Below are 12,936 nucleotides of genomic sequence, written 5' to 3'. Positions count from 1 at the left end.
TTATTCAGCTGCTTCTTTTCCCTGTGGAAAATAAACATATTTTTAGACCAAAAGAAAAAAGAGTCAGTCATTTCAAAGTTAATATTCAGTGAATTAACATGCACTGATGAAGGACATGTGTTTACCTTGGAGTCACGGCCCTTAGCTCTCAGCTTGTTGACCTGAGACTCGGCAATATCAGCTCGTTCTTCAGCCTCCTCCAACTCGTTCTGAACCTTCCTGCACTTTCCCAGGTGAGTGTTGGCCTGTTCCTCCTGTGAAACCATCATACATTCTCATTGCAAATCCGAAGACAAGGGCAGGGGTATTCAACTGTATTATTCAGGGGGTCACATTGTCAGAAAGCTAAGGGCCCGGGGGCAGACAGTTCCCTCGCAGGATGTCAGTTTCTTTGCCGATTTTCAACCAGCTTTGCATAATTACAAAATCAGCAGTGCTGTATAATGCAAATAAACAGTTTAATGTCCCTCCATCTTGCCTGGACTGAGGGCTGCCCATTCATTTGCAGTACTAGAAAAAGTCACCAGATTTGTCGCTAGTCCCTTAAAGAATTCATGTCCAACAGGACCTGGACAAACTTGTTCATGCATTTATTCTTAGGAGGCTCATGTACACAGGTGGAAAGAGTACGGACAAATCCTACTCAAGTAGAAGTATTGCTACTTTAGTGAAAAGTAACTCGGGTAATAGTAAAATTACTAGTCCAGGAAATTACTCAAGTAAGAGTCAGAAAGTTGCCTATTTAAAAGTACTCAAATAAAAATACATTTGTGGTAGGCCTACTTTAAGAATGTTACTGTCCCTGTCTTTGTCTTGTCTTACATACTGAATCTACCATACCGGAGTATGAGGAGCACGATTACACACAGGAAAGCACTGCTGGTGTGAAGGATTTATTGTGGCAAAAATGTCCGTTATTCATGCGCTCCGGAGTTGGCCGCAAGTTGAACAGGTCTGGACTAGATTAAAAATTGTGAAAAGGGTTACAAATAGATGAAGACGTTTTAGATGATTTGAACTTACCGCTTCCTCAGCCTGCCTCTTGTAGGCCTTCACCTTCAGTTGCAGCTGGTCTACCAGAGTCTGCAGCCGGGCACCATTCTTCTTGTCCTCTTCAGTCTAATGTAAATATATGAACACATGCATGAATGACCATTCATAATTGGCATTTATTTGAATAGGGTCATTTAGTTTTAGTTGATAAGAACAATGTCACAAAGTAAGCTTGGTATACCTGGTATGTGAGTTCCTTCACTCTCCTCTCATATTTACGGACACCTTTAACAGCATCTGCTCCACGTCTCTGTTCAGCTTCAACCTCTGCCTCCAGCTCATGCACCTTCAGAAATGAATTATAAACTATGATACTCATTCTGCGTATTTTGTAATGTAATTTACTGTCATCTGTGTAACAGTTATCTTACCCTGGACTCCAGTTTCTGGAGCTGTTTCTTGCCACCCTTCATGGCCAAGTTCTCAGCCTCATCCAGGCGGTGCTGCAGGTCCTTGACTGTGACCTCCAGGTTCTTCTTCATCCTCTCCAGATGAGAGCTAGTGTCCTGTTCTTTCTTCAGCTCTTCAGCCATCATAGCAGCCTAGAAAATGAATCATTTTTAATAAGGCATGCCATACATTTAATAAGGCATGTTCTTTGAGATGTATGGATGAGATCTGTATGTCTATGAAATAAAATGTGAACCCACATCAGTGATGGCTTTCTTTGCCTTCTCCTCTGCATTTCTTGCTTCCTGAACGGTGTCATCTACTTCACCCTGGACTTGGATCAGGTCAGTCTCCAGCTTCTTCTTTGTGTTCAGAAGGCTTGTGTTCTAGGAAAAAGGAAACTTTCAGTTTAGCAATGCCTATGATGATGTGCACGTATTATTTAAACTAGAAATATAGCATGATGCTTTGCACGCTCATTCCTAGCTTCGCATGCTCATTGCTAGGTTGCTAGGTTAGGTGAGAATGTATTGATTATAGAATTAGTCCAGACTTGTTTTTGTGTACCTGAGAGTGCAGCAGTCCAACACGCTCACTAGCATCCACCAGCTCTGTCTCAGCCACTTTACGGCCTCTCTCTGTCTGTTCCAGACCAGCCCTCAGCTCTTCAATTTCAGCCACCATGAGACCATTCCTACGGTCGACCATAGCAGCTTGTTCCTTGAAGTCTTCCTGTGCTCTGAGAGCATCATCAAGGTGCAGCTGGGCATCCTAATGGTTAGATTGTGTTATAGAAACAGAGAACAGATCAGAATGTTGCTGCACATAGAATAGCATGTACAGTTGTCATGTGATGTACCTTGAGTGTTCCCTGGACACTCCTCAGCTGCTTCTGGGCCTCAGCAGCCTGGCGGTTAGCATGACTCAGCTGAATCTCCATCTCATTCAGATCTCCCTCCATCTTCTTCTTGATTCTCAGGGCATCGTTCCTGCTCCTGACCTCAGAGTCAAGGGTGCCCTGCATGGAGTCAGTCACCCTCTGGCTGTTCCTCTTGATCTGCTCCATCTCCTCATCTTTCTCTGCCAGCTTTCTGTCAACCTCACCTTTGATCTGGTTGAGCTCCAGCTGGACACGCAGAATCTTGGACTCCTCATGTTCCAGAGTTCCCTAAAATGTACCAAATATTAAAACATAGCCTGTGTTGTCTTCTGATTGTAAAAACGAGGTGTAAATTTCATGGACAAAAGACAACATATGCGTTCGCAATTCCAATGTTAAGCCTTTGAGTTGAAATTTCACCTCAGCCTCCTCAAGAGCTGTCTGGATCTCTGATTTCTCTGTCTCCACCAGCTTCTTGGCCTTCTCCAGCTCATGGACGCTTTTTCCAGTCTCACCAATCTGTTCAGTCAGGTCTGAGATTTCCTCTGCAGAAGGTTATATAGGTTTAATATTGCAAAGTCACAGAATGACCATTTCAAGTCACTATTGCTAACACTATCAGATGAGAACTCACGTTGCAGGTTCTTGTTCTCCCTCTTCAGGGTCTCCAGCTGATCCAGAGCTTCCTCATAAGAGTTTTTCATCTTGAACAGCTCAGTGCTGAGAGAACGAGCCTCTTTCTGAGCTCCCTCAACCTCTGCCTGACCCTCCTCGAATTTCTGCTTCCATTCTGCCAGAACCTGCGTAGTAATTTAAAATGAGAAATGTTACCCAATTTTGGAATGATTATTACTTTGACACTTCCAGTGGCTGTGACAAGGTAATCAGTGTCAACACACCTTATCAAAGTTCCTCTGCTTCTTGTCAAGGTTGGCAGCCAAACCATTGGCTCTCTCCACATCAATCATTAGGTCCTCCACCTCGCCCTGGAGCCTCTGTTTGGTTTTCTCCAGAGAGGCACACTTGGAGTTCACAGCCTCAATCTGTTCCTCAGCTTCCTGAAGGCGCTGGGCAAGCTTTTTCCTGTTAAGCATTTGCCAAATGTATCATTCATGTATTGTATTCTAAGAGGTATTTTGCAGTGACCATTAGGAGAAAAAAGATCTTCATTGACTCACTTTGACTCTTCAAGCTCCTCAGTGCGCTGGATAGCATCAGTTTCATACTTGCTCCTCCATTGGGCCACTTCGCTGTTGGCCTTGGACATTCCACGTTGCAGCTCTGCCTTGGCCTCCTGCTCCTCCTCAAACTGCTCCCTCAGTAGATCACAGTCATGGCGGGCTGATTGCACACCGTGGGCAAGGGCGTTCTTGGCCTGCAAAAGATTATTAAAATAAAAACCAGTGAGTAAATTAAGATACAATTAATAAAAAATAAAAATAAAAATCTCTGACAATTTTTCTCACCTTAACTTCCTCCTCGATTTGTCTCTTCAGGTCTTCAATCTGCTGTGTGAAGGCTTGTTTGCCTCTGGTCAGCTGGGAGACAAGGGCTTCTTTCTCCTCAAGCTGACGACCAAACTCACCTAGAGGGAAATTATTTATTTATTTTTAGTTGAAATATATACACTTACTGGCCCAGCATTAAAGTAAAAATATATATAGATTGAGTGTAATTATGGGTTGATTTCAAAAGTACACATTTTGGACATTTTTATGGACAATCAATAAAAGTAAGACTTGCCATTCTCTGTCAACAGTCTTGCCTTCTGAGCACTGATGTCATTTAGCTGGCGAACATTCTCGTCACTCTTCGACTTAAGTTCACTGAACTGGTCCTCAAGGGTGCGGCACAGCTTCTCGAGATTTCCCTGTTGATCAAAATTAGAAAGGTTAAATAATTCTCCCACTAAATACTCTGTTTTTCTCAAGTGTGTCTACGTGTATAATAAAGTCATACCTTTGCTTTTGCCACAGCTTCCATATTACTAGACAGGTCATCAATCTCCATCTTGTATTCACTCTTCTCCTTCTCCAGCTTCTGCTTGACACGCTGCAGGTTGTCGATCTGTTCTCCCAGCTCTGCAACACTGTCAGCCTGCTTCTTGCGGAGACCAGCAGCAGTGGCTTCATGCTGTAAGGTGGACTCCTCAAGGTCACGACGCAGCTTCTGGAACTCAGCTTCACGCTTCTTGTTCATCTCAATCTGAGAAGCAGTGGCTCCACCGGCCTCCTCAAGCCTCTCACTGATCTCTTCAAGTTCCCTGGAGAGGTCAGCTCTCTGCTTCTCAACCTTGGCACGAGCAGCACGCTCAGCCTCGATCTCTTCCTCCAGTTCCTCAATACGAGCCTTGAAGTTGAAAAATATTGTTAAATGAATGTATGCAACTGACACATTGCATAACAACTCACTGATAATTTTGACATAGATTTTAAATCCAGCATTCCACACCTGGAGCTCTTTAATCTTCTTCTGTAGCTGAGCACCCATAGATTGTTCATCTTCAATCTTACTGAGATGTTGGCTTATCTCAAAGTCCTTCCTGTTGAGTAAAATACATCATTAATAAGATATTGGTTGCAATAATACCGTATATTTTGTGCATACAGTTTTCAAATTCTGTCCACATTACTTCTTGATTTTTTCATCAGACTGCTGTTTGTCATTCTCAAGATCCATGACGGATTCCTGGGCCAGTTTCAGATCACCCTCAAGCTTCCTCTTTGCTCTCTCAAGGTCCATGCGGAGCTTCTTCTCTTGCTCCAGAGAACCTTCAAGCTGCAAAATACCACATGTTTAAATTTACAGGAGACATATATTCTTATTGAATAGAATATAGCATGATCATGAACTCACATCATCCACTTGCTGCTCAAGCTTGGTCTTGGCCTTGGTCAGAGTGTTGACTTTGTCTTCCTCTGCCTGCAGGTCATCAAGAGTCTGCTGGTGTGCCTCTTGGAGGGCTTTCTTCTCCTTTGTGAGCTTAGCAATGCTCTCATCTTGAGAGGCCATCTCTTCTGTCAGGTTCTTCACCTGGTTATGTAAAAGCATATTGTCATAATTGGGTAATTATTCAAATATTTGATGATATAATAAACAGAGTGAATATTCATGAACCTTGTTCTCAGTGGCATGCTTCTCCTTCTCCACTTTGGCTAAGGTAAGCTCCAGGTCATCAATGTCCTTCTTGAGCTCAGAGCATTCATCCTCCAGTTTCCTCTTCTTAGCAGTTAGCTCAGCATTCATTTCCTCCTCATCCTCCAGTCTCTCAGTTGTCTCTTTGAGTTTTGCCTCCATCTGGATCTTATTCTTGATAAGTCCCTCACATCTCTCCTCAGCATCTGACAGATTCTCTGATTCCTAGTTAGAATAAATGTGAAAAGGGGGAAATATTTAAACATTTACTCCGGAAAAGTTGTGAGAAATCAACAAAGCTTTCTGTTGCCATTTACTCACACATAAAGATGAAGCCAGCAGATCATTCTTCTCCTGCACAATAGACACCATCTTCTCCTCCAGTTCCTTCTTCTTAGCCAGGGCTGCGGCAAGGTCTGTTGTCATCTTCTCATAGTTTTCCTTCATGTTTGCCAGCTCCTTCTCAGTTTCAGCACTCTGCAGAAGGGGCTTAATCTTGTAGTACACCTTCATCCATGGCCAGTGTTTCACATTCATGAATGAGCGGATATTGTACTGGACGGTGTAAACGGCTTCCCTATGGAAGGAAATCACTGTTATGTACACACAGTCATTTTGGTACTGCATTCAGCCTAAATATGTGGTTAGAATGTCCACTTGCCTCCTTGCCGTCATCTTCACATACTCCCTCCTCATGAGGTAGGCACGGGCAAGAGCCTGAGTCATGGTGACCAGAGAAGCAAGCTTCTCATCTCGCATCTCCTCAAGAACACCCAGTAGACCAGCTTTGAAGAACACCTGACAAGAATATAAAACTATTATGGACCATTTATTTTCATGAATGAAACAGATTATTGTTGGTTCTTACTCAATTAGTTACCTTGGTGTGTCCAAATTTATACTCATCATGAGGCACATCAATAGACCCAAGCAGCTTCTCAGAAGCCTTCTTGTTGTCCATGAATGTTCCTTCAGGGCACGCAGCGGCATTCAGTACTTTGTACCTATCACAAAACAGTTAATGGTCACATTCAGGACATTCTTTTCAAAGTTAGGAAAAGTCTGTGTTTAATTAGGTAATACCTCTGCTTGAAGTCAGCATAGATGATTCTGCTGGGGAAACCTTTCGTGCAGATTCTGATACCCTCCAGCACACCATTACACCTCAGCTGGTGGATAACCAGGAAGTTTTCCATCAGCCCTGCGAAGAAGTTATTTCAGAATTTTTAATGACAAAGTAAAATAATCACTCCTGCTAAGCTAATAACTGCAACATTTACAGAAAATATTAAGAACATTCTTTAGCTGTCAGTATACCTGGAGTCTTTGACTCATTGGGAATCAGGCAACGTACAAAGTGAGGATGAGTGCTCCTCAAGTTGGTCATAAGCTTGCCCAAGTTCTCCTGTAGATACAAGATAAAACCAAACATTATTTGTGAAAAGCATAACATAAGAATAAAAAACTTGCATTTGAGTTTAATTACAATGTAGTATTTAAGGCTGTTCTTAAAATTTACCCTGAACGCTGCGGACACAGTCATCATGGAACCACCCTTCTTCTTGCCTCCCTTGCCGCCCTTCTCTGTTGATTTGTTGATTTATTAATATCAAGACTTTATCATTCATCTGACTTTTCTGAGTAGCCATATTGTTTACTTTAAACACAAAAACATTAATTCACATAATCCTAATAAGTGTTATAAAGTGACACTGTACCTTCAACAACAACGGGATACAGGACAGGGAGCAGCTTAACACTAGACTTCTGGTACAGCTGAATCACAGATTCGTTCAGGGGATCCTTGTTCTTGTCCAGCCAGCCACTGATATTGTAGTCCACAGTTCCAGCATAGTGCACCAGAGAGAAATGGGCATCAATCTTGCCTTTTTTGGCTGGCCTGGGCTTCTCAAATGCTTTGTTTTTACCGAGGTGCTGGTCATACAGCTTGTTCTTGAAGGTAGTGTCTGAGGCCTTTGGGAACATGCACTCCTCTTCAAGGATGGAGAAGATGCCCATGGGCTGTATAAAAAGTGCAAATACATACATCATGAAAAGGCACTGTTCTTGCATATCGTGAAACATAAAGTCAGAACATTATTTTATACCTTTTCAATGAGCTCAATGCAGGCAGCCAAGTCCATGCCAAAGTCAATGAACTCCCAGATGATACCCTCCTTCTTGTACTCCTCTTGCTCCAAGACAAACATGGTGTGGTTGAAGAACTGTTGCAGTTTCTCATTGGTGAAGTTGATACACAACTGTTCCAAGGTGTTGAACTGTTGGTGGAAATAGGATTAAGCTAATATATCACAAATGTTACAAAGTTATCTTCTCAATACATTATCATGAATGCATACTTACATCAAAGATTTCAAAACCAGCAATGTCCAGCACACCAATGTAGTATACCCTTGGCGCCTTGGTGGCCAGTTGCTGGTTGATGCGGATGACCATCCACAAGAACATTTTTTCATAAATAGACTTACACAGGGCGCTCACTGAGTTAGTGACCTGAAGAAAGGTTTAATTTGAATTAATACCATTATAATCCAGTGTCACAAAGAGGGTCCTCTAACAGATTTAATCAATTACAGATCCTTCAACTGAAATTTACACATTTGATTACAGTACTTGATTTTTGTTTTGCCTACAGGACAAATACTATTTATGGCAGTACCATTTTAACTGAGACACAACTAACAATACGGCAATTTCAACACATGCAGTGACAGATAACAGAGGACATTCAGTTGCAAACTATTCCAGCTAAATGTAACTCATGACATTCCCCCATTACAAAATAAATAATTTCTTATGGTTAGGTAAGGAATATTATATATTCATGCACTGGCCCTTGACTTAATCATGAGATTGTATGACATAAACAAGAGAATGATCTGCTGACCTGTGGCACAGTCTGTCCTTTGGTGACATACTCATTTCCGACCTTCACTCTGGGGTAGCACAGAGCCTTCAGCAAGTCAGCCGAGTTCAGGCCCAGCAAGTAAGAAACCTTGTCAGCATCTGAAAATGTCACAAAAATACATTTACTAGATATATGACTGATTTGTAGTTTTCTTTTTTACTCATCCACAAAGTTAATCCTCACTTTCTGTGCCATCTGGCTCTGCCTGCTCTTCACGCTGCTTCTGCTTGAACTTCATGTTACCATGGTGGAGCACAGCACCAGTAAACTTCCAGATGGCCATCTTCTCTTCAGCGGTGAAGCCCAGAATATCAATAGCATTCTGTATTCAATAGAGGTATTGACACTGTGTGAGTCAATATGGAAATTACATTTTACAGAGTAATTGTGATGGAATGTTGAATCTATAATAGATTAAGAAAAATGAAACATCACTGACATCAGTGGCCATCAACTCTTCTTTGTCATCAATGCTGGCCACAGTGATCTGACCCATGCTGCACATGGGGAAGTCATAGGGGTTGCTGGTGATGAGCGACATTTCTGGAGATCATAAAAGGTTTAAAGTAATGATTGGTTATGGACCCTGTGAAGAACATGGGTTGTTTTAACATTATATCACAATGTTTAGCTCACCAATGATCTCAGGTATGTGGTTGGTCATCATCTGGAAGAAGATGTGGTAGCCTCTCTCCTGCTCAAGCTGATATGTCACTCTAGACTTCTCCAGCAGATCTATAAGTATAGGACGAATCAGCGTGACGGCACTTGCCACCCAGCAATGCAGAACCCCGCGGCAGTTAATACCCAGCAAGCAAGGATGGACCTGGACGAGCCGAGAGAGCCCAATCGAGGCCAGCTCAAGTCATATCACGATGAGTCAGATCTGGCCCAGATTATCACTGTATCACTATCCAACTCATTTCACTCACCAGTCACCACCGAAATATCCATGAGGATAACTAAATGGTTGCAATCAATCACGTATTTCTCAGCCTGGGCTATTTATTTATCCAAAATGATCCGAGTGATCAGCACTTGCATGTGGACAATCTGCGCTGATTAACAAACTGTTTATTCGTGGAGGTGGGACTACGAGGAGATGAATTGCGGGGGAATCCTGCAATTGCCTCACTTGCATATCTTGTTGCCAGATTGTTTTGAAAGAGAGAAAATACACTGCGAGGCGTAAAATATACAATTGAGTTGGAAGTTGGAATGTAGCATTGGGTGGCGACGTGGCGTTAATGTGTTTCGGGGTTCTTCTTACACAGATTGTAGACGGTTACACTGTGATGCAACGCCAACGCCAACGTTTTAAATATAAAACAAGTTTCTGCCATACGGTATAGGCTCATGTCTCGTATAACCTGCGTGTGCAGGAGCACTGGGTAAACAAACGTTATAGGCTGGTGGTGACAGTTGTACATTTTGAGGGAACCCTCAATGATTCTTCGAGATTAAGGTTTGAATTAAATTAGCTTTCATTTTTATTAAAACTGTCCCATCTCCATGGATGTTATACCGGTATAAAAAGAACAAGGGGTCCATGTTTTGGCTATATTACTCATTACAACGTACAGCAGATTATTTCAGCGAACAGATAGCGTAGTAGCCGTCCCGTAAATTGTAGATCCCGAGTTCAAATCCCACTCAGGGCAGTGTTATATTTTCTGAAAATGTAGCATAAATTGTTAATCTGGACATAATTATAGCTTTATGTATAAAGCTGCTGAATATACACTGTGTACATAGCAGAATAACTGAACCTGCCCATTCATGGTAACAGTCATATTTCGACGTCAGCTTGACGTTCCCACGTAGACGTCTAAATCATCCCCAAACCGGCTGTGATTTGGCCACGTCCTGGACGTCACTGAAAGACGTCATCACAACGTTATCATGATGTAATTTTGCTTGCTGGGTAGTATGAGTTGTGCCAGACAAATGTTAATATCTCAAAAACTAAACATCACATCGCTTATATTTTGACATTCTGAGTGAGAGCAGAATTAGCCCAAGAGTTTGATGTATAATACATGCATGTTAAAGTTGTGTGAACTGTCTGTTTTTTAAATGTTAACAGAAAGCCGGCTAAAGTCAGACACACAAGCCTCGCACCACTTGGGCTCCATAGGGTTCCATTGCCGTTGCCACCCAGTGAGGCGGTTTTTTTAACCAAAATGCTGCTCGGCTGATCCCCCGTATTGTTCATAACTCAAAATCTACACCACTGATAATGTTAGTCATTCTATATAAAATGTGAATGTGATACTTACATGTCTCAACATCAGCACTAGACAGTTTACCAGTTGCGCCAAAGTGGATTCTGATGAATTTACCCTGTTTTGAATAGTATATTGTTCAACATTCCTCTGCATATGCAATATATTATTGAAGATATTTCTCACAGTTGAAAATCTCTCCATACTTACAAAACGAGAGGAGTTGTCATTCCTCACAGTCTTGGCATTACCATAGGCTTCCAGCAAGGGATTAGCTGCAATAATCTGGTCCTCCAGTGAGCCCTATAATATGTGTTTTTATATATTAATTTCAGTCGTACATTTGTATACAAAAACAAAAACAAACAAACAACAACAACAACTCTCCAATGTTTTACTAATAAAAATAAAAAATACCTTCTTTGAATCCTGCTGTGGGCCACCCACTGAGATTGTTGCAAAGTACTGGATGACACGCTTGGTGTTCACAGTCTTTCCAGCACCAGATTCTCCACTGGGGATGGATATGTAGATTCAGAGAAATTAACTCAATTCATTTGATGCTATTGGTCTTACAGAGGTAGGTGCTATAGATGTAAAACTTACGTGATCAAGACAGACTGGTTCTCCCTATCTGCAAAAGGAAAAATGAATTCATACAATATATTTCTTATATATGTAACATGAGTTATGGAGTTTATTGATAGTTTATACATTTACAACATACCAACAAGCATGAACTGGAAGGCATTATCAGAGACAGAGAAGATATGGGGTGGAGCCTCCATACGCTTTTTGCCTCTGTAAGCATTTACAACCTCCATATCGTACACTGGGAGCCACTTGTAGGGATTCACAGTTGCACAGAACAGCCCAGAGTAGGTCTGAAGGGGATGAGAGAGATATGACCACTCACAGTATGTTGTATGAGTCCATGTGCAATATTACACTTTACTCCATAGGCAGAAGAGCTTACGTAGATCATCCATGCTGCATAACGCTCTGCGAGGTTATACAGCACAGAGGCTTCATTGAGATGGGTCATCATGGCCATGTCCTCAATTTTGTCATACTTGGGAGGGTTCATAGGGTAGACATCATCCTCCTTAACTGTCCTCTCCTGAAATATTGAAAGACACTTTCAGCTTGTGTTGAAATTCCAACGGTAAGTTACACTGCTGTGAGTTTCATGAAGCTTCAACCTACCTCCTGGGTGGTAAGGACTTTGACAGTGACTTTGTCACCGTCCCTCTTCAGGATTGTACATTTAAGGTACAGCTCCTTAACATCAGCCACATAGCCAGCGGTTTTGGCATCAAACGGTGAAGTTTGAGCCTCAATCCTCTCCCTCTCTGGCTTACGGAGATAAATGGAGGCCTTGCCATAAATGGCCATCTCCGCGTCAGTACTCATGTTGGCGGCTTTCTGTAGATTGACAAAACAAAATTAACTTCCCTCTTATCTTATGTGCATCATTTGCTTTGGAGATTAAACACTGTATGATACAAGGATTCTTTATAGTAGTTTAAATAGAGAAAATGTAACTCACCTTTTTCTACCACCCAATCACAGAGGAACTTCTCACAACCCCTAAATGAATAAAGTTTTTTGTGAAGAGTTTTTCTTTGAGTTTCAAGTGATGCAGGTATAATAGAGGTTACAGATTAGTATAACCAATACAGATTATAATATTCCTCATTCACAGTTGCTACATTTAAATGATTGCGCACCCAGACTTTTACCGTTGACTCATGAAGTTCTAAGGTAAGTTCAGTCAGGAAGACTATAATCTGCACTTCACTCTTCCTCAGTTTACTTCTTATTTCTCCACCCCTTCAAATCTGCTCACACGCTCATAATAGCCTGTCAACTTCCGGGCTTCAATTGAATAATCAGGTGTTTGCCTCCTGGTCTCATATAATCAGTGAGATGATATAAGCTTATCACATTGATATTCACCCACATTTCTAAGCCAATGCCATGGCTGTGTAGTGTGTACTCTTAAAATATACTTCTTTGTACCCCATTCAGCCTGCTCATACCTGCGCTGTCACTCTCGCACCCTCCACCTCCCCTTCTCCACCCAGTCTTTGCAGACCCATCAGTCATCTGATTCATCAGTCTGAGGAGTACGTGTCTCAGAAGGAGAGGCATCACCATCACCACCACCACCACCAGTATCTAGAGTCTACAGGGGATCTATCTGGCGCTCATGGCTGATGCAGCTCTATCTCAATATCTCCCTGTGGGGTCTAAGCGCCAAAGACGATTAACAATACCTAATTCTCATATTTTCTGTAATTCATCATTCATTCACTATTGTA

General features: G+C 41.9%; 1 protein-coding gene across 1 annotated transcript; it reads right to left on the bottom strand.

Moving 5' to 3' along the window:
- On the bottom strand, positions 1–12,025 carry LOC310798069 (myosin heavy chain, fast skeletal muscle-like; the record flags this gene model as incomplete). The annotated part of the gene is made up of 39 exons (XM_083660556.1): positions 1–21; positions 126–254; positions 1,024–1,119; positions 1,235–1,339; positions 1,425–1,595; positions 1,704–1,829; positions 2,011–2,214; positions 2,303–2,611; positions 2,744–2,868; positions 2,958–3,123; positions 3,223–3,406; positions 3,502–3,698; positions 3,790–3,908; positions 4,067–4,193; positions 4,283–4,672; positions 4,775–4,865; positions 4,956–5,101; positions 5,180–5,356; positions 5,441–5,683; positions 5,780–6,035; positions 6,120–6,256; positions 6,339–6,462; positions 6,542–6,659; positions 6,776–6,863; positions 6,978–7,042; positions 7,177–7,480; positions 7,567–7,737; positions 7,823–7,972; positions 8,367–8,485; positions 8,571–8,709; positions 8,827–8,930; positions 9,024–9,122; positions 10,667–10,730; positions 10,823–10,915; positions 11,030–11,126; positions 11,219–11,246; positions 11,340–11,496; positions 11,589–11,732; positions 11,819–12,025. 39 exons carry the CDS (start codon positions 12,023–12,025, stop codon positions 1–3), a joined length of 5,790 nt encoding a protein of 1,929 aa, XP_083516682.1.
- Between the last annotated feature and the right edge of the window lie 911 nt (positions 12,026–12,936).

This window comes from Poromitra crassiceps (assembly GCF_964638095.1).
Source record: "Poromitra crassiceps genome assembly, chromosome: 25".
Lineage (NCBI taxonomy): Eukaryota > Metazoa > Chordata > Actinopteri > Beryciformes > Melamphaidae > Poromitra > Poromitra crassiceps.
The sequence above is the reverse complement of the archived record's forward strand: the minus strand, read 5'-3'. Positions and strand labels throughout refer to the sequence as shown.